This window comes from Temnothorax nylanderi, unplaced genomic scaffold, assembly GCF_030848795.1.
Source record: "Temnothorax nylanderi isolate EJ_2023f unplaced genomic scaffold, tnyl_v1.0 TNYL_tig0321_pilon, whole genome shotgun sequence".
In the NCBI taxonomy this organism is placed as follows: domain Eukaryota; kingdom Metazoa; phylum Arthropoda; class Insecta; order Hymenoptera; family Formicidae; genus Temnothorax; species Temnothorax nylanderi.
In genome coordinates this window covers 115343-142187 of record NW_027249383.1, presented here as the reverse complement: position 1 = coordinate 142187, position 26845 = coordinate 115343, and the positions used below count along the sequence as shown (strand labels likewise).

At 35.1% G+C, this 26845-nt stretch overlaps 4 protein-coding genes across 5 annotated transcripts; 2 read left to right on the top strand and 2 right to left on the bottom strand.

The window, feature by feature from the left end:
• Nucleotides 1–3065: 3065 nt before the first annotated feature.
• LOC139781201 (uncharacterized) lies at nt 3066–5401 on the top strand (the record flags this gene model as incomplete). The annotated part of the gene is made up of 5 exons (XM_071720028.1): nt 3066–3324; nt 3438–3630; nt 3704–3888; nt 3965–4072; nt 5301–5401. Coding segments are annotated over 5 exons (846 nt in total), but the record flags the coding sequence as incomplete, so codon positions are not given.
• Nucleotides 5402–5810: 409 nt separating this feature from the next.
• Nucleotides 5811–11282, bottom strand: LOC139781200 (uncharacterized). Its single transcript, XM_071720027.1, has 3 exons — nt 11024–11282; nt 6781–6932; nt 5811–6701 (listed from the first exon to the last, which is right to left on the bottom strand). The coding sequence occupies exons 1-3, from the start codon at nt 11265–11267 to the stop codon at nt 6099–6101; spliced, it is 999 nt and encodes a 332-aa protein (XP_071576128.1). The 5' UTR covers nt 11268–11282; the 3' UTR covers nt 5811–6098.
• A 1235-nt stretch (nt 11283–12517) lies between these two features.
• Nucleotides 12518–20652, top strand: LOC139781182 (uncharacterized). The gene is made up of 5 exons (XM_071720017.1): nt 12518–12583; nt 15035–15158; nt 15286–15891; nt 16902–17051; nt 20564–20652. The coding sequence occupies exons 1-5, from the start codon at nt 12518–12520 to the stop codon at nt 20650–20652; spliced, it is 1035 nt and encodes a 344-aa protein (XP_071576118.1).
• A 75-nt stretch (nt 20653–20727) lies between these two features.
• On the bottom strand, nt 20728–23643 carry LOC139781186 (uncharacterized). 2 transcript variants are annotated; one of them, XM_071720019.1, is made up of 8 exons: nt 23519–23643; nt 23115–23283; nt 22772–22873; nt 22276–22431; nt 22125–22163; nt 21740–21966; nt 21275–21446; nt 20728–21184 (listed from the first exon to the last, which is right to left on the bottom strand). In XM_071720019.1, exons 3-8 carry the CDS (start codon nt 22782–22784, stop codon nt 21087–21089), a joined length of 705 nt encoding a protein of 234 aa, XP_071576120.1. In that variant the 5' UTR covers nt 22785–22873; nt 23115–23283; nt 23519–23643; the 3' UTR covers nt 20728–21086. The 2 variants fall into 2 exon arrangements, with proteins under 2 accessions (XP_071576120.1, XP_071576121.1); XM_071720020.1 differs by lacking the exon at nt 22125–22163.
• Nucleotides 23644–26845: the final 3202 nt, after the last annotated feature.

The following is a 26845-nucleotide window of genomic DNA, read 5'->3' as shown; positions in this document are numbered from 1 at the left end:
GAGTGAGGAAGGAGGCGGGGCCTCTTTGAGAGTGGCGACTCGCGCGTCGCGCCATCTAATGTGAAACGATCGGGCGTTGTAAAACGCGAAAAGAATTCGAGCGCAATATCTGAACAAATTACTTAATTTTTAATAAGTCCAATTATTAATATTTATTTTCATAATTAAACTTATTTTTTATTTTGATGAATGTAAATACAAATATCTTATTGTATTAATTATTAATATTTAATATTAATAATTTAATTAGTTGCTTAATTTAACTTCTTGTTTAATAAATGAGCGGATGTAGTACTGAAAATGTACCTATTATATAATATTTTAATTTTCAAAATTGTCAAATCACAAACGGGAATTTTGTTGTGACTTTTACAGTTATAAAGTAACTATTTAATGGAAATGGAAGCCTAAAAAAATTAATATTGTAACGCAATTATTATAATGCTCAAATCATAAAATATTTACATTATCCATGTCTGCCAATACAATATAATTTTTCATTCATATTGCATTCTATATGATGGCAATGTTATTATATATTTGACAGGCAAATCAAAATAGCTTCGAATCGATATCGAAATGATGAAATAGTCTTAACAGAAAATACATAATTTGCCTGTTTACAGTCTGGCGCGATGAATGTATGTCACAAATAATCTCTTCTTTTAAAAAATGTCATATAGCACAAACATCGAAATAAGCTTCAAATTTCGAGCATTATTTCGATATGATGTATTATCAATGATTTCGACGTCAATTAGACGTCGATTCGATGGGTCATTTTTCGCTGAGTAGGGCCTAAGTCAATTTTTAAAATGAAAACCGCTATTTTTTATTGTACCATCTTTCTTTATTAATTAATTTGAACAACTTTTGTTTGAAAAATTCTTTTATTTGCTTAATACTTTTTGAGATATTCAAGGAAAACTTGGTAACTTTTTCAATATTTAGCTTATGATATCTTGATAATTGTTTGCCAGAGGAAGAAGTGGTATAGAGGACTTTTTGACTTGATTTTGTCTTAAGAATATGCTGTTGCAATAGCACTCCAATTTTTTTAAATATTTGTAAACACTCCAAGAAGATGCATACACAAACATTTAAAAAAAATTGGAGTATACTATTGCAACAGCACATTTTTGAAATAAAATTAAGTTAAAAAGTCCTCTGTACCACTTTTATCTCTGGCAAACAATCATCAAGATATCACAAGCTAAATATATATTGAAAAAGTTACCAAGTTTTCCTTGAATATCTCAAAAAGTATTATATATTATATAAAAGTATTATCAAAAAAATTGGTACAATAAAAAATAGGGGTTTTTATTTAAAAAATTTGACTTAGGCCCTATTGAGCTCAATACAGGCCCTGGATCCAAAATCCAATAAGATCGTCTATTGGCCCCCTTCAAACCTTTCAACTTTTATCTGAAACACTTTTCCAATAAACCAAGCCGTCAATTGACACTTAACGAAAATTAACACAATAACATTTAAACGACACCCAACGATAAAGGGATCATGGCGACACTGATTAAATCGACATAGAACATTAAAAGTTAACACTCTGTTAACACCAAACCAACATCCAACGATGAGGATCAATCTCCAACCTACACTAAACATTGAGGCTTAATCCCCAACCTACACTTATCATTGAGAATAAACTCCCAATATACACTCATCATTGAGGATTAAACCCACAATTTACCTAAACCTTAATGGTCAACACTCAATCTACACCTAAATTTAAGTGTTGACACTTAACTTTGATGACAAACACTAAACTTTAGGTGTTAACCATCAAAGTTGAGTGTACTTTTTCATAAGAGCACCGCCAGGAAAGGGAGAGCTGCGGCAGCTAACGTCCGAGAGGGAGGATCGAGGCGAGGAGTCCGGCGAGCGGGGCCCTTAAGAGATTCTCATTGGGACGCCATATTTGTTACTTTCATTTGAGGGTTCATATTTTTAGGGTTTATACCGTCATTTTTAAGGATTAACCATTAATTGAAGGTTAACTATCACTTGAAGGTTAACCATCATCCAAAGAAAAACCCTTAAAGTTGGGTGTGATTTCGGACCGCCAATTAAAGATTAACCTTCAAATGATGGTTAACCTTCAATTGGCGGTCCGAAATCACACCCAACTTTAAGGGTTTTTCTTTGGATGATGGTTAACCTTCAAGTGATAGTTAGGGTGCATCCCGATGGAGAAGGAATAGCGAAACGTAACAGTAACGGAAAAGAGATATGGTGGGGGGTTAACCAATCAGAGTAATTCCGTTTCAATTCCGTTCCGTATTATAGTGAGTGGGTTCCCCATGGCACGGAGCTGTTACGGAACGGAAAAGAAACGGAAAAATTTGTATCCTATCCTGTCGAAAGTTCGCGAATAAGTGCCTGGCAGTGGATCGATCGCTTTGCAACATATTTTTGCAAATAAAGAGCAATATGTCGTTATTGGTAGGTATTATATGTGAAAATAAAATATATATGTTAAAATCCTATGTCAATATGTTAATGCTAATTAACCGAATGTGATATATTTTATTAATTACCAGAAATTTAATTGTGGATATTGTGGCTGGATTGTTTGGTTCGATAAAAACGGACAAATTTCACATCATCCTTGCTTAGCAAATCATACAGAATTAATAATGGATAAAGATCGTAATCTCTTTATAAATATGTATATTTGTGTACAAGAGAGGCAATATATTGTTGCGCCCGCGCTGAGACACCCGTTGCACGAACGGAAGTCGAAGATCGTCCCTGACGAACAGTTGTTTATTGATTTATCGATTAACTACGATTTGTTGTTGTTTTTGTTCTGAGCCTCCGTCTCCGACCGAACGTGACGGCTCGATTCTCTGTTCTATCCGTTCTTGTTCTAATAAACGAGTCTTTTAATTTCAACATTGTGTCGCCTCATTGACCGCGAGTGCCGGTTGCGCGAGTGAGTGAAAGTGCGAGCGGTGAGACGCGAACGCGGACTTGGCGAGCGCAACAATATATTCAATATAACTAATGGTTAGAATATGTAAATAATATATTTTGTTGTAAAACTAAACCTGAATTATTTAGATTCTTTAGAAACACACGTCGAGAGTGAGAATAATGAAAACAGCACTGCCTGCGAAAAAGAAAATATTGCTCAAAACCGTCAAGAACACACTGATGACCACGATACAGAAAAGTTAGATGAAGATTTAATAAGTGCCGTAAAAGAGAGACCACCGTTATATGATTTTCGCATACCTGTGAAAGAACGAGGAAGGAAACAAAAGGACTGCCTATGGCAAGAAGTCAGCGAATGTTTGAAAGGTTTGAAAGCATTGATATTTATTTATATATTTATTTATTTTGAAGGTTTTCTACACACACACACACACAATACATATATACATATATATTTCTTAATTATACGTGTGTCACAGGTTTATATACCGCTACTGAAGCAGAAAAACGATGGACCTATCTGAAAAATTGTTTTAGAAATATATATAAAAAAAAGCAAAACATTGTGCAAAAAAGTGGTGCAGCTGCTTTACCAAAAAACTACGAAATAAAACCATCCTTTCGTCATTATGATGTAATGTCTTTCTTAAATGATACATTGGAATATCGACAGTAAGTTCAAGAATAGCGATAGTTTAGCTGATAATTATTATATGTTGCAGTAACGTCCTAATGCTTATTCTAGAACCGTAACTTCTTTACAAAAATCAATGTATGAAGAGCATCAAGCGTCCTGTTCAAAGAGCAACAGCATTCCTTCCACATCAACAAGTGACAACCTCAACGTAGATGATGATGATCTTATTCCTATCATCAATGACAATCCTACGTCACTGTCTTCAGTCTCTCCAGCGTCATCAAAATCAAGAAGTATAAATTTCAGCGTTTATTATGTGCAACTTATATTAGCCAATGAATGATTAATTTATATACTTTTTTGTTGCAGAGAGAAAGCGAATTGATTTAGAGGATTATGAAGAAGCTTTTATTACAAATTTAACACAGAAAACAGAATCAAATCCTATACATGGATTTGTGTCACGTTTAGCAGAAGGTTGGTAAATATGCAGAATTGTGGCTTCCTCACCGATTTCATTAAACTTAGGCTTAATCGACGCGTTTTTGCGTGAAACGAAAGAATCTGGCAGAAAAAAGTGTCGCTCTGCCCCGCGAAGCGAGATATTAACAGTTAAAGTTGACGACTATCAGGTTATGAGACCTGTCATACCGACGAGATGTAGCGACTACGAACAAGCCCTGTGGCCATATGCGCATGCTCAGTGGCCGCACGCGCATGTAAGAGGTCACGTGACAACTGTTTGGTTGGTAAGTCAGAAGTGTAACATAATTCAAAATGATATTCTTTCGGCGTATAGATTAGTGACGCGCTTTAAAAGTATTTAAGTGTTTAAAGCGCGTCAACTAACCTATGTAGATTAGTGACACGCTTTAAAAGTATTTAACTGTTTAATGATTTTCGTTAAAGCAGGGCACACACACAGGTGTGTATTTCCTGCTTTATAGAAGTTGTGATTTTCGTTAAAACACGTCACACACACACACACACACACACACACACACACACACACACACACACGTGTGTATACCCTGCTTTATAGAAGTTGTGATTTTCGTTAAAGCAGGGCACACACACGTGTGTATGTCCTGCTTTATAGAAGTTGTGATTTTCGTTAAAGCAGGGCACACACACACGTGTGTATGCCCTGCTTTATAGAAGTTGTGATTTTCATTAAAGCAGGGCACACACACGTGTGTATGTATGCCCTGCTTTATAGAAGTTGTGATTTTCGTTAAAGCAAGGCACACACATGTGCGCCCTGCTTAGGTTTTAGTGACGTGCTTTAAACACTTAAATACTTTTAAATCGCGTCACTAACCTACATAGGTTAGTTGACGCGCTTTAAACACTTAAATACTTTTAAAGCGCGTCACTAATCTATACGCCGAAAGAATATCATTTCGAATTATATTACACTTCTGACTTACCGACCAAACAGTTGTCACGTGACCTCTTGCATGCGCGTGCGGCCACTGAGCATGCGCATATGGCCACAGGGCATGTTCGTAGTCGCTACATCTCGTCGGTATGACAGGTCTCATAACCTGATAGTCGTCAACTTTAACTGTTAATATCTCGCTTCGCGGGGCAGAGCGACACTTTTTTTTGTCAGATTCTTTCGTTTCACGCAAAAACGCGTCGATTAAGCCTAAGTTTAACGAAATCGGTGAGGAAGCCACAATTCTGCATATTTACCCAGAAGGTTTACATAGACTAACTTATAAATCACGTTGTAAGTTAGAAATAGAATTTTTAACAAGGTTATGTCAAGTTGAAGAAGATGAAAAGTACAAAAAGACCTAATAAGAGGACGTGATAAAGAAATATATTAAGAAGACTGATCTTTATAGTATAACAAAAAGATTGATGCAATGTGATATATTGTGCATTTTATGCAATATTTTTTTTTAGTTTTTATTGTCAGTATTTTGTTAAAACATCTATTTGTTACAGTATTGTTTGTACTGTAACAAATAGACTGCAATGTTTGATTAGTTTTGATTTCTCTTGTATGTACAGCATTGTTCTGTTTCATTTTGTTTACCTAAAACAGTATTATTAGAAAGATGTTTTGTTTATTAGAGTTATATTATAAAGTAGATGTTATAATAAAGTGAAAGTTTAAATAATATTTTATATAATATATAATAAAGTGGAAGTTTATACATATAACACACACAGAGAGTTTAAATATAATAAAGTTTACTTAATAGTTACTGCTTAATATTTTTATTCCTTTTACAATATTCTTTGGCAGGCTATGTTTATCTATCTGATACAGCACTGACAGTACTGTTGTAAGCTGTATTGTTAGTAAGACAGGATATGTGGATAAAAGGATAAGTTTTACGAAAAAGAACATATTTTACAAAGAAATTGTACTTGTTTATTATTTATTAAACTTTTAAAAGTTATTTTTGTTTGCTTTTTCCCATTGTTGTTTAACAGCTCCAAAAGTGCAAAAATATTCCGTAAACAGATCGCGAACAGTACTTCCACGTTACGTATCATCTCCAGTCGTAGGAATTGGTAAGTTTTGGAAATGTTCATATGTATCCCTTACATGAATGTTTACAGCATATGTTCTATTTATTTTAGGAAGTGTAAAATCATTCATCATTAAAAAATTATGCAAACAAACTGTAGCTTTAACAATAGATATAGCATTTAAAACAGATGTTGCTATAGGTCTCCGAAAAATTCTCCATCTCGAAATTAAAATGCCAAAAGCGCATTCCACCGTTCTTCGAGCACGACTTACAATTAGTCGATAGTTAAATACTTTCTTTTCTATGTTTAAATTATTTTTTCGTGGATATGGGCGTAACATATAACTAGTTAATCCAAAAGCTTCATCACCTATTATAACATAAGGTAACTCAGGACCTTTGTCTGAAATTAACCTTGCTCTTGGTATGTTTAAACGTTTCTCTTCTAATAGATGTCTAAGTACACTATCTTGTAATATACCTCCGTCACTCCGTCTTCCTTCAGCTCCAATATCAACTACTGTAAAACAGCAATTGGCGTCCGCAAGTGCCATAAGTACAATAATGTGCATATTTTTATAATTATAAAATGTTGAGCCACTTTTAGGTGGAGCCTGAAATATAAAGTTAAAAATAAGTTACAGAAGCAAGGAAATACTTTATATTATAATATACAAATATAAGACACATTACTTGTATTTGCACATGTTTTCCGTCAATTGCTCCAATACAATTAGGAAAATCCCACAAAAGTTCAAATTTCTTTGCTTTTTGGATCCACAAATTTTCTGTTATTTCAGGAAAAACTTTTTCTTTTAAAACGTCCCAAATAGCTTCACAAGTGGCTGTAGTTCCGAAAAGCCCATACCTCTAATCGTTCTAAAATTTTGTATACTATTATATTTTGATATGCTAATTATGAATATGTTAATGAAAATTGGCGCAAAGGTCATTTTCTAGGTAAAAATTTAAAAAAAAATTTTTTTGCATATTTTTTAATTATCTAAATAAATATACATTTTAGAACAAAAAGTTTCAAATAAAAATTGTATATCTCTTAAGAACGCAACTTTTATATTCTATACGCTATTACTGTAAAAGCAGTAGGGGAGACCGGGGTCTAACCGTCAGTTTTTTTTCGGTGCCGATTTTTAACAAGAAAATAAATAATTTTAGTTAAATGTGATATACCACTGTAAAGAGTGAACCTTTAGCTACAAAATTTATATAGGAAATTTTTATCTACGTCGCTTTGTTTAACCGGTATAGAGCAAAAACGACAACGGTGGAAAAATTGAAATCTCAAAAATGCCGGGGTTTAACCGTCACCCCCCCCCCCGGGGTTTATCCGTCACACTGCATTTTCAATACATATACATACATCTAATCCTGAAAAATGATAGGATACATTTTAATAATTGTTTTTTAAGAGAAAAATATAAAAATTTATTAAAAAATAATTGTTTTACCTATTCCATAAAACATTTTAGGCACGTGAATACAGATCCTGACAAGCGCACGCATGTGTTGTGTGCCCTACGCTCGCACGCAATGCACTGTTTCCCATATGCTCTGTTTATTGTCAACTTCTTTGAGCACACGCAGCACGTATTATCCAAGTCTTCGTCAGAATCCGATCGCTGCTGCTTCCTTGATTTCGATTTACGCCCACTGCTCGTCGAAGGCTGCGGTTCTGTTTGTGTGGCATTTTTTTTATTTTATCTTTTCTCACCGCAAGAACTGCCTTCTTGAGTTGCTCCTTGTCGACGGGAATCGACGGCGTCCTCGCGCCGATTCCTCGACGCGCCGACGACGACACGTCGTCGGAATCGCTCCGTCAGGACCCAGGGATTCTGTGATTTACGTCGCTTTGTACGGAGCAACGACGACGACGACGGCCACGACCACCACCACCATCACGACGACGACGACGACGACGACGACGACGACGACGACGACGACGACGACGACGATGATGACCACCACCGACACCACCACCACTACAACGGCGGCGACAATGACGCCGAGACGATGCGGCGAACGCTGGACGATGCGGTCGCACGCGCGACTGTCACTGACACAACGACCAACAACGACGATTTACCGCGGCCGGGAGTCGGGACGATCTACCACGCGCGCGGCATGTCAACTCTCGCGCGGAAATCACGGGATCTCAGAGCCGTGCCGTGCCTCGCCGTACCTCGCCGACGTGCCGTGAGCGCGAGCGATCTCGAAAACGATACGTGCGTACCATTTCCCTCCTATACAAACTGACGCACGTGCAAGGGAAGACAGAATTACGCTCGAGGGAAACCTAACCTGAAATCGCCGTGAGCCGAAGTCGTGCGCCCGGCGCGCCACAGTGACGGATAAACCCCGGGTGCTTACTGACGGATAAGCCCCAAGCACAAGTTTCAGGTTTGATCGCCCACGAAATATTAGACATCAACGATAATGAAAAAACTACACTGGATTCGTGTTCAGCATGCATTACTCTTTATAATCACGTACTTTGAGATTTGGAGAGCAAATATTATTGCAGATATTACAAAATTTCTACACGCAGAAAATTTCACTTTCACCTTCCGAAAACACGTTTGCCCTCGTAAAAATCATAACAGGGCAGATAACCTGCCGAAACTCCGTTGGTCACATGGGTACCATAAGCAGCGTTTACGATGTTAATAGCGAGTTCACACAATATACAGGTTCCGAGATATTTGATTTGACGGTTCAACCCCGGCGACGGTTAGGCCCCGGTCTCCCCTACTTAACGAGAAAAATATAATATAAGAAAAAACGAGATAACAACAAGTTATTAAGGCACGGGGGGTGCAGGGGGGGGCGGAGCCCCCCCCCCGCCCACCCATCAACCCAACCCACACCGCCAGGTGCATGGGGGGTGCGGAGGGGAGGCGAAGCCCCCCCCGCCTACACTCCTAGGTTTGTTTTATATTATTTAGAAATACTTGAATAAATCTTAACGAGAAAAATATAATGTAAGAAAAAACGAGATAACAAGAAATTATTTTGTTTTATATTATTCAGAAATTCTTGAATAAATCTTAACGAGAAAAATATAATGTAAGAAAAAACGAGATAACAAGAAATTATTTTGTTTTATATTATTCAGAAATACCTGAATAAACGCGTTTTATATCTGTGAGGAGTTGAATAAAAGGATCTTTTTTTAATTTATTAATTCTACGTCGCCATAAGAATTCGCAAAGGTGATCAGCTAAATTGTGTTTATGAACTCCGCCGCGAGATAAGGAACGTCGCATCCAACGCCAAGATGACTCGATGTTTTGAGTATGTGCCCCAGTATCGGCACATCGGCACATCGGTGTTTACAAATTCCTTGGAATGATTTACAGTTTGATGTTTGTAACTGTACGATTCTAAGTTGTCATAACCTTTCCAACAATCGGTGTGGATTTCTGTGCCTGGAGCAACGTGCTTTTGTATTAAAGAGAGTAGAGTATTTTTATCTCTTTTGTTTTCAGGGCAGATTTCCAACCGATAGTTTTCAGGATGTCCTCGGTGAATGAATCCCAAGATCCACGATCCTTCCAATACGCGTCCTCGTTCATACTTTCGTCGGCCAATTTTACATTCGTCGATTTCTACGATTTCTCCTTTGCCTCCAATTTTTCCTTCTTCTTCAAAAACTTCATCGAGAGTTATCATACATACTTCACGACAAAATGAAAATCGGTCGGCGATTGTTTCACGAGATATTTCTTCATTTTCAGTTATACTGCATTCTCGTATGCTTTGTTCGAATGACATATTCATGGCAAAGCAGTAGGTAATAAGAACGCAGGTGGCTGCAGATGTATGGCATCTTTCGAACCATGTAATGAGCTACTGTAGCAGAATGATTATAAGAGCCTTTTTTTGGCATACAAATTCGCCACATATTAGCCGTGATTCGTACAAATTCATTCGTTTTTTGTGTTTGCTGTATTTTTCGTTTGGAATTAAACCAATATCTCGTAACCATTGTAATGTATTTGGGCGATTTGATAAAATTGCACCTAATGTGAACAAATTATATTTCCGATCCATTATGGTAATGTTTACAAGTGTACGTGTATACTGTAATATAAAACTGCAATTTTTTATTACTATACAGAATTTTTAAGCAAATATTCTCTTTTAATTGTATTAGAAAGTACCTACAAGAAGTAAGGGCCGGTTTTTATATATTTTGTGTGACGTATTTTGATCTCGGGAAACGGAAAACGTAGCCTGTGTTGTGTTAGCGGTAGTGGTGTTGAAGTGCTTGGGTACAGTTCACGGATATATCGGCCGAGTGGGTACCGCATCCTAAAAATAGGATGCGGTACCCACTCAGCCGGTAATTTACCACCAGAGGTCATGCTTCAGTTTGACAGATCTCAATAGAAAAGTTATGAACAAAAAATACTTGGAGATTCCGGATGGAGATTTGGGGAGGGGGAGATTTTATTACGCATATGACAATGAAAGTTAGGGGGATAGTACGATTTCCGTGGCGCCCAGATTTGACTGTGGTTTCTAGTTATTTTGTTTGTGTTTAAACAGTTAAATACTTTTAAAGCGCGTCACTAACCTACATAGGTTAGTTGACGCGCTCTAAACACTTAAATACTTTTAAAGCGCGTCACTAATCTACATAGGTTAGGTGACGCGCTTTAAACACTTGAATACTTTTAAAGCGCGTCACTAATCTACAAGATATACAATTTTTATTTGAAACTTTTTGTTCTAAAATGTATATTTATTTAGATAATTAAAAAATATGCAAAAAATTTCTTTTTTTATTTTTACCTAGAAAATGACCTTTGCGCCAATTTTCATTGACATATTCATAATTAGCATATCAAAATATAATAGTATACAAAATTTCAGAACGATCGGAGGTATGGGCTTTTCGGAACTTTATCCTCACAAGTTTCTGCTACTATTTTTGAAACTGTATTCAATCCAACTCGAAAGGCGAAAGAAATCGAATGCATTGTGTCACCTGAGGCTAAATAGCGTAAACAGATTTGTAGTCGCATAGACGGCGATATTGGAGTTCTTACAACATGTTGTTTTGTGATTCTTGATTCAAGTAACTCCAATAATTTGTCAAAGGATTCTTTAGTCATCCGCAAATATTCCAAATATTTCAAGGAATCATTATTTGCCATTTTATTAATTAAATTGTTGCTGTCTCCTTGACGATGTCTTCTTTCTTCAGTAAATATTGATGGAACCCAAAGTTTTGGTTTGTTTTCTTTCTTCTTTTCTTTCTTTTTTAAGAATTGATACAGTAAGAAAAGTTTAAGCAATTGTCTTTGTATTTCTTTGAGCCAACTTAATTGTGTTCTTTTCCATTCATTTACCTTATTTATTAATAATATTTTTCTTATAAATCTGATCCTTTTTTTGGAGTATTTATTTTCTATAATATTGGTAAGGATTGGAGACTCTGATATACCGTCATACTCATCTTCATAAACTTCGTCATATTCCTCTAAATCAATTCTCTTTCTTTCTGCAACAAAGAAGTATATAAATTAATCATTCATTGGCTAATATAAAAGTTGCACATAATAAACGCTGAAATTTATACTTCTTGATTTTGATGACGCCGGAGAGACTGGAGACAGTGACGTAGAATTGTCATTGATGATAGGAATAAGATCATCATCATCTACACAGATAGTGTTGTTTTCATTATTCTCACTCTCGACGTGTGTTTCTAAAGAATCTAAATAATTCAGGTTTAGTTTTACAACAAATTTATGTAATACTTACATATTCTAACCATTAGTTATATTAAATGACAATTTTATAAAAAATAAATAATAATAGTTTATTAAATATATACAATTGCCTCTCTTGTACACAAATACCATTTATAAAGAGATTTCGATCTTTATTCATTACACCGGCACACAAAAAAAAATGTCGAGTGCGAAGACTGCCACATGGTAGGTTCTATTCTTTGCGATGTATCTAAAGACCTGAAAGCAGTCCCACCTCGAGATTGGCTCTTGACTCCATTCTACAGGCCTGGTGAGGGGGTGAAGTTTGAAAAATCGATTTGTATGTGAATTTACCGACTTTTTTTTAGTAAAATTGAATGTTCGCTTATTCTGACTGTTGATTTGGATTCAGCGGCTCAAATTGCATGAAAATTGACTATATTTAAAAAATTCAAAATGGCGGATTCAATATGGCCGACGATTTTTCGGGTTGCTTACTCTGAATCTGAATTTTTCGTAACCCATCGCATTGCCATAAGAATATAAATTCAAGTAATTCTTGTCCTGTAAAACATTAGCTTCCGTGTTTATTTATTTTTCTTTTTCTATTTTTGCGACTAGGACACCTCCCAGTGGTGAAGGCGGGCGACGAATTCTCGGCTAAGTTTCTAGGTTAAAATAATGTCTTTATGGCAAAAATAGAGAAAAAGTTTACGATGCAGAGGATGGAAACCTCAGTATCGGCGTCCGGTCAGGTTGGGAAAGCGGGACCGCGGGCGTCGTCATCATGTAACCGTAAAAATTTGCACGATTGTATAGATAACGCGAATTGCTTCTGCTTCGTTTGCAGCAAGTATGAGGTTCTAAAAAATCGCCAAGGGAGCCTGCCGAAGCCTGTTTTCTCCCCGTTATTTCCCGTCGGGCGAAAGGGAATCCGGTTCCTATTCCGGAACCCGGCAGCGGAACCGCATACAATTCGGGCCCTCGTAAGAGTGTTCGTCGGGGTAACCCAAAATGACCTGGAGACGCCGTCGGGAGATCCGGGAAGAGTTTTCTTTTCTGTATAAGCGTTCGAGTTCCCTGGAAACCTCTAGCAGGGAGATAGGGTTTGGAACGCGAAGAGCACCGCAGTTGCGGCGGTGTCCGGATCTTCCCCTCGGACCTTGAAAATCCAGGAGAGGGCCACGTGGAGGTGTCGCGCCGGTTCGTACCCATATCCGCAGCAGGTCTCCAAGGTAAAGAGCCTCTAGTGGTCCTGGGTCCTAAGGCCAGCTCAGCGAGGACAGAAACCTCGCGTAGAGCAAAAGGGCAAAAGCTGGCTTGATCTCGATGTTCAGTACGCATAGAGACTGCGAAAGCACGGCCTATCGATCCTTTTGGCTTGAAGAGTTTTCAGCAAGAGGTGTCAGAAAAGTTACCACAGGGATAACTGGCTTGTGGCGGCCAAGCGTTCATAGCGACGTCGCTTTTTTTATCCTTCGATGTCGGCTCTTCCTATCATTGCGAAGCGAATCATTCGAGGATGGTTGACCCTGTTGAGCTTGACTCTAGTCTGGCACTGTAAGGAGACATGAGAGGTGTAGCATAAGTGGGAGATGGCAACATCGCCGGTGAAATACCACTACTTTCATCGTTTCCTTACTTACTCGGCTAGGCGGAGCGCGTGCCCCGAGGGCTTCGTACCCCGGCGGTCACGGTGTTCTAGAGCCAAGCGTATCAGAGTGGCGTGAGGCCTCGCGGCCGATCGCCGTTAATACTCCCGCGTGATCCGATTCGAGGACACTGCCAGGCGGGGAGTTTGACTGGGGCGGTACATCTGTCAAAGAATAACGCTGGCCTTATTCTGCTGGCCTGGAGAGTCCGTTACCTCTTTCTTGACGGATTGATCGTTGCGGCGTGTGTTCTGGAGACCAACCAAGCGAGAGTCGGATCACCAGGGAGAGCTCACCGCCAGGAAAGGGAGAGCTGCGGCAGCTAGCGTCCGAGAGGGAGGATCGAGGCGAGGAGTCCGGTTCAGCGAGCGGAGCCCTTAAGATATTCTCATTGAGACGCCATATTTGTTACTTTCATTTGAGGGTTCATATTTTTAGGGTTTATACCGTCATTTTTAAGGATTAACCATTAATTGAAAGTTAACTATCACTTGAAGGTTAACCATCATCCAAAGAAAAACCCTTAAAGTTGGGTGTGATTTCGGACCGCCAATTGAAGATTAACCTTCAAATGATGGTTAACCAAAATCACACCCAACTTTAAGGGTTTTTCTATGGTGTTTTTTTAACGGTTAACACCAAAAGTTGAGTGTATTTTTCCATAAGGGTACCGCTAAGGAACCCTAGAGACCCTATAATAAGAGACCCGACAACTGGCGGAAGTGTCCACAAAATGGCCGCGAATGCCGTGAACATATGGTCATTATATCATCTGTGATATGATCTTGTGTCGTTCATTGCTGTGTCGTGTAAGTAACATGATTTTTTTATTTACACACATCAATCTGTGAAAAGTAATAGCTGTATATAACATGTTTGCACTATTTTGCAGTTTGATTAATAAAGTAGAAAAGTATTATCTTCGATGTATGTTAATAAATATTTACAATGTTGAATATGTCTTTAACCTTATTTTGCAAAGTAATTAACAGCAATAAGAAATGTTTATTTTAAAAAATTGTGTGTAATATGTATAAATATGAAAAGTAGAACAAAAAATAACTAAATAATTATTTTTATAGATATAAAAATGCCAGCTTGCTGTGTGTCAAAATGTTTAAAACGCACAAAGAAAGGAATAAAAATTTTTATGGCTCGTTTCCCAACGAATCCAGAAAGAAGAGATGTTTGGATTGCTAACATAGGCAAACATAGACTAAGGAATTGGAAATCGACAATAGATCTGTTTGTATGTGAAGCAAGTAATATGTGAAAGATAAATTAATTTCATTTGAGTTATAAAAATAAAAATACTGACAATATATAAAAATTTTTTATAGACACATTTTGCAAATAATATGTGGGAAAAAGTACGCAATGACGGGAAAAAAAAATTAAAAGGCAACGCAGTGCCCACAATTTTCCCTGCTCAATTGGAAATAAGCAGTGCACCTATTAGTACAAACGTGAATTTGTACTAATAGATCCTTTCTTTGCGTATCTTTGTTAAAAACAGCAAAAATAACCTTTTCATGAAAATAACGAACTTTTTAGGATAAAACTAATGAATCTTCACAAAGGCAACCTGGTGCATTTGAAACATTTAATGTTCATGAAAACAAGCAGCAAGAGGACTGTCTCGGAGCAGATGTTCCTGATATTATTCCATTGACATCGAGTAATGTTGCAAATCCAATAACAATTTATTACTCTTTCTGTGGTTACAAAATTCGACGTACTATAATATACCATTATGTTACTCATTATTTATAATTACTTATACGACTTCTTATATTATCTTGTAGATTCCTCTATTCCTACCCATTCAAGAGAAATAAGCAACCAAGAACTTAATGAAGTTGAACGATTAAAGAAAGAGCTAAAAGAAGCCAATATAAAACTTAATTTGGCCCAAAAAATAATTTTGAAAAGTAATCGATCCGTAAATGTGTTAAAGAAGCATATTAAGAGGTTGACACAAATGAAAAACAATTCAAAAACCCAAAATTATTTGAGATTGGAATCATCACTCAAGCAATTGTTTAATGACGACCAAATAAGAGCTCTCATGCGTTCATCCTCTCGCGGCCATATGTGGTCTAATGATACTATTAAAAAAGCACTTCGATTGAAGTATGCATGCGGTTCCAGTGGTTATAAAGAATTACTGAAGCAAAAACACCCTCTACCGTGCGAACGTACACTTCAAAGAAAACTAGAAAGTATCCAATTTCAGGAGGGAATTTGTGACGACATTTTTAAATTATTAGAAGACAAAATTACTCAATTTAAAGACGTTAGAGAAAGAGATTGCCTACTTGTACTGGACGAAATGTCCATTGTTCCAGGCCAACAATTTGATCCATCCACACAGTCATATTATGGAACTGCATCGTTTTGCACGCGTAAAGGTTTGCATTTTAATAACGAGTTTAATTAGCATTTAGCACTATTGAATTTTTTTGTAACATTCTGAAAACTACTAATCATACATCTCATTAATGTATTTTTTAAGATTTAAAAAATACACTAATAAGAGATGCAAGAACTCACCGGGTGCTTAATAAGCTGATGAAATACTACATCCACCCATTTTTTCTATTTTGTATATATAATTCTATTTGTGTTTCTAATTCTATTCTTTTGCATCTCTTCATGCATGTAGGTGAAAGAGTTGAAGCTACGCATGGTTTGATTTTTGTGCTAGCAGGTCTTTTCTCACGTTGGAAACAAAATGTTGCTTTTTATTTAACACCCAACAGCTATGATGGAGCAATTTTACAACCTATCGCACTTGAAATCATTAAAAAAGCTGAATCTATCGGACTTTATGTACACAATATCACAAGCGACATGGGCCCAAATAATTTAGCGATGTGGCGTGAATTTTGTGTTGGTTTCGCTGGGCGTTATTCTACAATAACGAACTCAATTGCTCATCCTATTGATCCTAATAATCGGAAGCTTTGGTTCATTGCTGATCCTGGCCATCTTTTGAAGAATTTAAAATTTTGCATGATTAATAACAAAGTTATTACCTTGCCTGCGAAAATCGTTACTGACAATAATTTGTCGTCCTCTGTAGTTGATTGTTTGCACGTTAAAGAACTTGCTCAATTTCAAGAAAATTTACAATTAAAACTAGCACCCAGTATAAAAGTAGACGATATTTCGAGTGGCACTTTCAATAAAATGAAGGTAAACAAAGCAAAAAATTTTTTGTCTCGTGATGTTAGTGGTAGTCTACAATTTCTATCGACTCAAAATTCCAAACAAGCGTTCTGCACGACAGCCTTTTTTATTGAAGTCGTTTCTAAGTGGTTCACATTAGTGACTTCGCGTACTCCAAAAATTGCATTAGGGAAAGTGTCAGGTGATAAATTTTTCGAAAAGAAATTTGAAGAATCAATTGCATTTTTAGAATCAATCATAGAACTTTTCCAAGAAATGAAAGTTGGAAATGGTACACAATTCAAACCTGTGCAACGTGGAGTGATAATCACTACCAAGTCCATCATTGAATTGTCGACCTATTTAATTAATGAAAAAGACTATCAGTTCGTACTAGCAGGTTGGTTAACATCAGATTGCATCGAAAACATCTTTTCTTGTGTTAGAGCTAAACAACCCATTCCAACCGCCTTGCAATTCAAGCAAAATTTGAAAATAATCGCAATTTCAAAATATTTAAAACCTGTAGGTAATTCCAGCTACGAAGAAGACGATAGAATTATTGTTGGCAATTTTTTGAGTACACCTAAATCTAAAGAAATAAAAAACCGCTTGCCATCTGTTCCTGATTTGTCAACGACAAAAATACACATAGGGGACATTGAACTGAATGTATTGTACAACATCGCCGGCTATATTCTCTCCCGTGTTTCAAACAATAATATTACTTGTAAATTATGTTTAAGTTCCGCTGGATCTCTCACATACAATCCATCCTCAAAATTTGCAAAATTTGTGTTATTGAAATCTTTTCGACGTAATACGCTTTTTTTCGTAAATAACGCAACATTTGAGTACTTTCATCAGATGGAAATTGTTATGAGGCAATACTTACCATATCTAAAAACAAATTTTGAAACGAATAAATTCGATTTAGTTAATTTTTTTCATGAAAAAATGCAGGCCATTGTATGCGAAACGTTGAAAAACTGTCACAATATAAAGATTAAAATAATGATGCGTTTTATTCGATTTCGACTTCGAATAGGGAATTCTAGGGGCCGTTTACCGAACAAAATATATAATAGTAAAACTATGGCGATGCATGCGATAATTTACAATAAATATAATATAGTCATATCATTATGTATCTATACTATTATATAAAATTCTTACGGGTGGTGTGTGTTTGAACGTTTTTAACTTAAAAACTATTGGACCGAATTTTTACCAAAAGTATATAAAATAGGGGTAGAATTTTCTGGAAAGTGCTATAGAGTGTATAGTTTTTCGTTACCGATCTTTTGGGAACCGGTATCCGAAAATTTTCTAATTTTTTTTGGAAATAATTGACCAAATCTTAAAGAATTGTATATAAAACAAGGGTATAGAATTTCCCGGGGAGTGCCATAAAGTGTATAATTTTTCGTTACCAATTTGTTTGGAAACCGGTATTAGGAATTTTTCCACTTTTTCGGAAAATAATTGACCGAATTTTAAAGAATTGTATATAAAACAGGGGTAGAATTTCCCGGGGAGTGCCATAAAGTGTATAGTTTTTCGTTACCGATCTTTTTTGGAACCGGTATCCGAAATTTTTCCAATTTTTCGGGAAATAATTGACCGAATCTTAAAGAATTGTATATAAAACAGGGGTAGAATTTCCTGGGGAGTGTAATTTTTCGTTACCGATCTTTTTGGAAACCGGTATCAGAAATTTTTCCAATTTTTCGGGAAATAATTGACTGAATCTTAAAGAATTGTATATGCTTTTACATTAATCTACCGATTTATCGATTTAGTTAAAACCGGTTCAAAAATTTTATTAATTTTTTGAGGATGGGTTTAATTGCCACAATGTGTATTATTTTTCGATAACAGTTTTTTTTTTTTAACCGGTTGAAAAATTTAATTAATTTTTCGAGGATGGGTTTAATTGCCACGATGTGTATTAATTTTCGATAACAATTGAAATGAAGTTGCTGGCTTCACATATTATATGTCAACAGTCACTTCAATTCGTGGCTTTCGTGACTGTCGCGAGTGATAGAAAAGTTATTGCAGTTTTCTTGCAATCGAGAGAGAGAGAAAAAGAGGCAGACAGAGAGAGAGAGAGAGAGAGAGAGAGAGAGAGAGAGAGAGAGAGAGAGAGAGAGAGAGAGAGAGAAGAAAGAAAGCAGGAGTGTGACAAAAAAAAAAGGTAAAGGTGTATTGTAAATATCAGTCTCTATTTACTTTTCTTTCTATCTCTCCAAATTTTTAATGATAATCTTAAACGAATATTCGTTCTCTTTAATAATCTATATCTATATATATATATTTTTTTTAATTGGACGACAATTTTTTGAAAATAATTGAATTTTTTTACAATTAACAATTTTAGTACTAAAAGACGGTCAGGACGACCTGCTAATTCAAGCTGCTGAAAATTATGAAAGGGAGCAAGCAGCGACTTTGAAAAATACTCAAGATGATACACAAAAAGCGCATTATTCTGAAAATAAATATATTGAAAAAAATAAGAATGAGAAGAAGTCACAAAAATTTAGAAAGTCCACGAAATAAATTTTGTAAGTATTGAATCTTTTACAAAATTTTTTTTCTCTGACTAACTCTGCATTTTCTCAATCTTTTTTTTCGATAATACACTTTTTTTATATGGAACTTTTAATCAACATCTTTTAGTTCGTCTTGAGTATTTTCTAACTTCGCTGTTTGCTCCCTTTCAGATTTTACTGCTGCTCAAATCAGAAGTTTGTCCTGATTGTCTTCTAGAACTAAAATTATTATTGGGGATGTAAATTAAAAATTTTTGAAGAAATTAATTTATTTTCAAAATTGTCCAATTTACAAAAATATTTATTTTAAAAAATATATAGGGGAGACCGGGGCTAAACCGTCCGTTTTTTTTCGGTGCCGATTTTTAACAACAAAATAAATAATTGTAGTTAAATTTGGTATACCACTGTAAAGAGTGAACCTTTAGCTACAAAATTTAGTGAGTGAGTCAGTCAGTCAGGACATCTTCCTTTATATATATAGATTGATAATATTATGAATTGCTTACTTTAATTTGAGTTAAACTACTGTCGCACAGCAAATTTTTCGACCGTCGAAAAATGTGAATAATTGTTTTTGCTTTTCTTTTAACGTATATAGCGTCTGCGAGAGGCATCGCAAGAAAACAAACAACATTTAAATATCTTACGTAGGGCATTTTTCAACTACTTGTTACAATGGTAGAGACATCTGTCTCTTAAAACTTTAGATAGCAGTACTGTGGACACATAGCCCCCGTAGACAGATAGCCCCGGTCTCCCCTACATTTACGTCAATTCTAGATATATACATTTTATTCCAGCTCAAAGCTTCATTTAAACAAAGGAAGCGAAAAAGAAAACGTGCCCGTTTCCTTACTATTTTCAAGCGACAGGAATTAAGCTCGTAAGTGGGCAATTTTTATTTGCTACTGTAATTGGTATAACATAGTGAAATACACATCATTTGGTGTTATCGTGATTGACTGCATTCAGTAAAACATTTATTTTGCAACTGTTGAAAGTTTTCTTCGCTAAGATAAAACTATTTCTTTAAATCTAAAGTATAATCTAATCTTAGCAAAGAAAACTTCCAAAACAGATGCAAAATAAACGTTCTCCTGAATGTGGCCATTCATATTATCTGAAATGTACATAATTTATTTGTAAAAGATGTCAAAAAGGTAAAAAAAAAGCATAAAATTGGATATTATACGTTATAGATATATAATTGCATCTTAAAAATTGCACAAAAGAAAATTCTTATCATATACGTAAGTAAATACTACTGTATCACAAAACAGTATCACAAAAAATAGTCTTATATTAATAAACTACAAATTATGAAAAAACAAAAAGGAACTTTACTTTTTAGGACATAGCCAACTAGGCTACACTGGTCTAGTTGGCACCGATCTCTTGATACGCGTATCAAATAGTATATTTAAGCTGATCAACCAATAATCAAACTAATTCACTAGTTATTTAATACCCGTATCAAGTGATCGGTGTAAACTAGGCCACTATCTATAGATATAATTGCATCTTAAAAATTATATTTAACGAAAACATTCTTTTTATCAATACATAAGTCAATACTTATTATCACAAAATAGTATCACAAAAAAGTCATAATATAATGAACCGTAAATTATTGAAAAACAAAAACGAACTTAATTTTTTAGAAAATATTCTCTTATACTACTTATCAATTGGAGGGGTTAAAGTCAAATTTTTTAAAATATTGACTCGTGCGCATAGATACAATCTATACAATATATAATTTGCATCTATGCACACGAGTAAATATTTTTAAAAATTTGACTTACACCACTGACTTTTACCCCTACAATTAATATTCAATTATTAAAAATATATATATAAAGCAGAAAAATATATTAATTAACTTTTCGTTGATTACTTGTGTACAACCATCGCGATATTTTCTTTTCCATTTTTGTTAAATTGCTCTGAGGGAAAGCATTCAAAACAGCACCTAAAATAAAAAATAAAACAAAAAAGTTTATGCATTGTTCAAAACAATAAATATAATTTATGAATAAATTTTACGCAAATTTTAACTTACAACTGATTGCTTCATGAAGTTTTGTATTTTCGAATTTAAGTTTATCACCTGACCCTGAAAAATTCATCATTCGAGCCAAAGAATTTGATATTATTTTTGGTAATAAACGACCAACAGCTGTATATTCATCAGTTTGTGAATCAATCTTCATTAATTTCACAAAATAATCCACCTGAAAAAAAGGAAAATTTAAGTTTATGTATAACTAATTACATATATATGTAATAAAATTTCTCTTCATTATGAGATGCGATCCACTTGATGTTACAAATGCTTCGAAGCATTTGATTGACCAATCAGAATAAAAAACTTTACAAATTGGCCAATCAAAGAATGCTTTGAAACATTTGTAGTGTCAAGTGAATTGCATCCATAATCAACAACAAGCGTAGAGAAATTTAATTTAAATATAATGCCCAGAGAAATTTATTTTATATTTATTATGAGTGATGCAAGTATACTTACTACAGGATAAAAATTATCATCAGACATCAAGAATGTTTGAATTTCTAAAAATGAGTCTTCATTATTTAAGGGCAGTGTAGGAAGATTTTTTGGCTTAATGACTTTTTCCTCTTCTGGAGCTAATTTACGATATATTCTGTTAAGCATCACAATAACGTTGTCTGTTTTGCCATTTAGTTCTTCTTGCCTGTCCGCTAAAGTTCTAAGGACAGCAGCAACATGGTGATCTAAAAGTAAATTATAACAATAATAATTATGTCAAAGTCAAGCAAAAACCAAGAAGATGAAAAGAAATATAAGTAAGATACATTTAAATATGTTAAATTATTCATCAATGGAAGGAAATACAATTTATTTCATAAATATAAAAAGCAATATAAATTACCTGAGTGCATACCAACATTTTTCATTAAAGATGACAATGCTGAAATATAAATCAGCAACAAAATGTCAATATAAATAGACATACGATAATGAAATTAATATAAAATTAATAGAAAAGTTATAGTTCAAAAATAAAAATAAAATAACCTTACATTTATGATGTGACTGATCAAGTGTCACAATCTTAGGAGATAAAGCAGTATCTTTAACTGTATCATTGAGAGAAACCGTTGTTGCAGAGGATGTTTCACTTGATGGTGATTTCTTTTCAAAAGGTAATGAAGCATTCAAAGATGTATCTTCATGTGCTTTAACAATAAACAATAAGAAACAATAATTGATAAAACAAGATGCATTAGAAGTAACTAACTATATATATTATTTTCAATCGTGAAGTATGTTAACTAAAAAAATAAAGTAAACAATACAATACAAAGATACTAATAATTTGAGCTGGACCTAAAAACTGTAGCTTTTGTAAATAAAATTTTAGTTCTAGAAGTTTGATTAACAACTTCAGATAGAACATTTAGAACTGAAGAGATAAGAAATGAATTCTTCACAAAACAGCACTTATTAATGATTGAGAAAAATAAATACTATTCTACACTGTTATATATATATATATATATATATATACATATATACCTTTATCTTTCATGAGAGCAGAGGTAATTTCAGAGAACTGTGATTCTTTCCGATATGGTAATGTATTTAAAAACTTAGAAGTAGTCTGCTTTTCTATAACCGCTGGAAAAAAAAATATATAACTGTTTTAAATGTAAAAAATATTAAAATCAAAACTTTCCTTTATCATAAAAAAATCTATCTGTACGCGACAATAGGGTTATCTCGAATCATCCTGAACATATGTGTGTGTGTGTGCGTGCGTGCGTGCGTGCGTGTATGTGTGTGTGTGTGTGTGTGTGTGTGTGTGTGTGTGTGTGTGTGTGTGTGGAAAAATAATAAAACAAGTTTTAAAGCTTTATACCTTCTTATTGCCTGGCATGATATATTTTCATGTAATCTGATGACAATTTAATAAAAGTGAATTTCACGATCACGAAAATCTGTACAGCTCTCTACAGCTACAATCTCAGTGTGTTTCCTCACGACCATTCGAAAGTGGATTCTCAATATAACTCTTTAATTATAGCTCTCTGCACACAATAGAGAAACAGGGATAAATGTTAAATATTAAAAATAAAAATTAGGAATAGAGATGAGATAAACGTAGCGCACAATGAATAGAAATAAGATATCATACAGATACAACATAACCTGTTATTTATCTCTAGTGCTTATTGAGAAGACTGATTCTAAAACTCTATATATATATAATTCCTTTATTCATTTAATATTTATTCTTATTTCTTCATTGTGCGCAGATCTTACCTTGTAAACACTATAGCCTCTCTCATCGAAAATCTGCTAAACGCACTTGGAAAATCCACCGATCCACGCGGAATTAATTGCGAAAATAGCGGGAACGCGGGAAGTGCCGGGAAGTCTTCTTCTTCTCGAGATCCCTTGGGAACCTTTTGCCGCGTTGGTCCCATAATTTCATTTGCGGTTCGCGACTAATTGACAAAATTGTTCCGGAATAACAAATCGGGGAATAATGCGCGACTTTTATTTATGTCGATTTTATATATATAGTTTATTTATATTTAAATTTATATATATTTATGTCAAATTAATCGTGCGTTGAAGCCATGAGTCAGTTCTACTCGCAAATTTTTTTTTTAATATCACACTGTACGCGAATGGTCGAAGGAGTCGCGAGTAGGAAGGAATTTCGAAGTAAATGTTAAAGTCTTATTTAGTATGGAAATGTCTATAATGAAATTATGTACAGTATTTACAATATGTACAGTGTCTTTATGCCGCGAGCTACGGACAGATGGTTTCGCGAACGACGGCTATTCCCGCGCGTTAGTAAGCACACGATAATCGCAAGCAACGTATATAAGTGACTTTATTCGATACGCGTTCTCCGGGAAACTTTCGTCGATTGCGGGCTCGCACGCGAAGGTCCGGAGTTTTATTCCCACGACTTCAGAATTTTCTCGAATCTTCCGGACCCCCGGTAACAAACCGAAAATTCAGCTGAGCCAATCAGCTGTCGACGTCTCGAGAAATTCGTATTGACGAATGTCACGCTGAACTCGAGGCCGGCCACCGATCAGCTGTTTTGAAATATTGCTTGCTCGCTTTGTCCCGGGGTATGCCTCGCGCACCGAGTCCCCGAGACAAAGGAGCGAGTCAGTATAGGCAACAATTGAGCTCTGTTTTTCTGCCCTTCAAGTTTACCAGGAAATATACGGGTATTTCGGCGAACGAGTCTATTCTTAACATAGAATTAGCCGACTTTACACTGAAAGGCAGAATTTGACCGAAATTATTTAAAAGAATGATTTTCTTTGATTCGCTGTATTAATTCACCGACGCTGGTTTTTGATCGATCGCGAACACACACTATTTTTAAAGTTTCGCATTTAATTTTCAATTATTTATCATCACTCACATTAACTATACTTAAAACTTAAAACTAATAATTTAAGTAGAAAAGTTCAAAATTTATCCGCTGCAGACACAAATTTTGGCAATTTTGAAACTGCGCACTATTACCCGCCACTTTAATTTTTGCCCGATTTTGCATCGTCCTAAATATCGCTCAATAAATATTTAATAACAAAATTATTATCAAGTATGAGTTCACATACTTGTAGACAAATGTTTAAAGGTCCCATAACTGCATTTAAATTAATTCCCAGGTAGCAAACACAAGTCATTTTGACGTCAAATACTAGTCATGTTTGTACAAATGACGTCAAATGACCAAAAAGCGACTATGTCTTTAAAAATGACATTATACTGACGTTATTCCATAACTTCATTATGACATCTATTTTTAGTCATTTTTGGTTAGGTTAGTCTATGACATCGGCGACTAATAATGGACGTTTATAAGACGTCATTTCTTAGACCATCTAAAGACGTCATTTTAAAGACGTCTTAAAGTCGTCCAAATAAGTCTTTTTGTAATATAACTATTTTTACTTCTTAATATTGTTTAATAAAGTAATAATAAAATAAAAACCACAAAATTAACTACAATGTGTTTGTTTCGCAACTTTATGATTGAATTGGCGAATTTTATGGTATAAGTGGATGTAGTTGCCTGTGATTATAGTTTTATGATAACTATTTCATGCAGTGTTATAGCTATCAAGAAGATTATCATTACAAGATTTTTGAACACTTTAAAGATGTACCTGTTATAGACAAGTACAGTTAATAAGGAAGCATCAGGGTGAGAAGATCGTCACTGTCCACTGGATCATCGAAGTCAAGCGACTCGGACGCGGTACTGTACTAGGATGGGTGACCGCCTTGAGAGCGGCTTACGCACATGGCATGTAACGAAACAGTTAAAAAAGTTTTTTTTTCTTATATAAAGAAAAAGAACATTTTTTTATAAACGTTTATCAAGTAGACATTTCAACATTTTAATTTCATAAAAAACATTTCTAGAAACCGGTATGTCGTACAATGGACCTATTTTTGCCGTCAATAAGACGTCAGAAAATGACGTCAATTTGTCTGTGACATTAGACCGTCATTTTAACGTCATTATGCCGCCAGTTAGTGACGTCAGGAATGGTCAGTGAAGGACCAAAATTTGACGTCAAAATAACTTGTGTTTGCTACCTGGGTTGTAACTATAAAAGCCATTTTATATTAGCAGATTTACCTTAGGTGCGCACTATTCGCCCACTTTCCCCTAATACTTGGTCTAACAATAAGTTCACGGACAAAAAGGACTATGCCCAGTTTCATATGAAAAATTGGGCCCCTGGTGAACAGCAATCAGACATGACTAGAATTGTAGGGCATCAAAAAAGGGTCAAAAGAGAATTAAAAAGTTCCATAGGCACAACTTTGTAACGAGTCCTCTGAATGCTAGAGCTGTCCAAAGTTTGCTATTATGACCATATTATGACCACACTAGACTGGTCTGATTTCTCTGCATCCAGGCCTTCCTGCGGTGACGGCGATAACGTCGAATTATACCAGACATTAAAATAATATGTCTAGAATGTATTTGGTACAGTATTTATTAACCCGGCTAATAAGAAAAGATACGGAAGTGTCCTCCTCCAATTTTAATGAGCTTTTAAAATGTTTTCTAGACAAAAATTAGGGACACGTATTTTTTTACACGTGCCCATATGCATGTTTAGGGACTGAAACACTCCTTTGAAAAAAATTCAAATTTTCTCTTTCGGACCGAATATTTCCGAAACTATAAAAGATATAAAAAATTTTTTAAATTTTTAAATTTTTTAAACAAAAGTTGAATGGTTTGAAGAATATTTTAAAACAATAATAATAAATTTTTATTTTTTAATAATTTATAATTTAGGTTAGGTCCGTACGCTCACCAGACTTCAATTAGCCCATCCCAGGTAGCAAGGTGACGTCTATTTAACGTCATTTGTTGGTCATGTTCTGACGATTGCGACGTTATGAAATGACGTCAAAGTGTCGTGACGTACTTTTGTCTCCGTGACGTCATATATTGACGTCACTAATACGTCACTAATACGACGTAATTAATGACGTCGCCGGGACGAAATAAAAGTAGGGGAGACCGGGGCTAACTGGCTACCGCCAGTTTTTTTTCGGTGCCGATTTTTAACAAGAAAATAAATAATT

Excerpts from the sequence above, each read along its gene's own strand:
- LOC139781200 (XM_071720027.1), bottom strand. The coding sequence starts at position 11,267 with ATGGCAAATAATGATTCCTTGAAATATTTGGAATATTTGCGGATGACT. Across the intron at positions 6,933-11,023 it reads AAAAATAGTAGCAGAAACTT|CCACTTGTGAAGCTATTTGG; the intron begins GTGAGGATAAAG and ends TCGGAACTACAG. Across the intron at positions 6,702-6,780 it reads GAAAACATGTGCAAATACAA|GCTCCACCTAAAAGTGGCTC; the intron begins GTAATGTGTCTT and ends TTTATATTTCAG.
- LOC139781182 (XM_071720017.1), top strand. The coding sequence starts at position 12,518 with ATGGCAAAAATAGAGAAAAAGTTTACGATGCAGAGGATGGAAACCTCA. Across the intron at positions 12,584-15,034 it reads CAGTATCGGCGTCCGGTCAG|GATAAAACTAATGAATCTTC; the intron begins GTTGGGAAAGCG and ends CGAACTTTTTAG. Across the intron at positions 17,052-20,563 it reads CTATCAGTTCGTACTAGCAG|GACATAGCCAACTAGGCTAC; the intron begins GTTGGTTAACAT and ends TTTACTTTTTAG.
- LOC139781186 (XM_071720019.1), bottom strand. Across the intron at positions 21,967-22,124 it reads AAATGTTGGTATGCACTCAG|ATCACCATGTTGCTGCTGTC; the intron begins GTAATTTATATT and ends ATTTACTTTTAG. Across the intron at positions 21,185-21,274 it reads ACTTCATGAAGCAATCAGTT|GTGCTGTTTTGAATGCTTTC; the intron begins GTAAGTTAAAAT and ends TTTTTATTTTAG.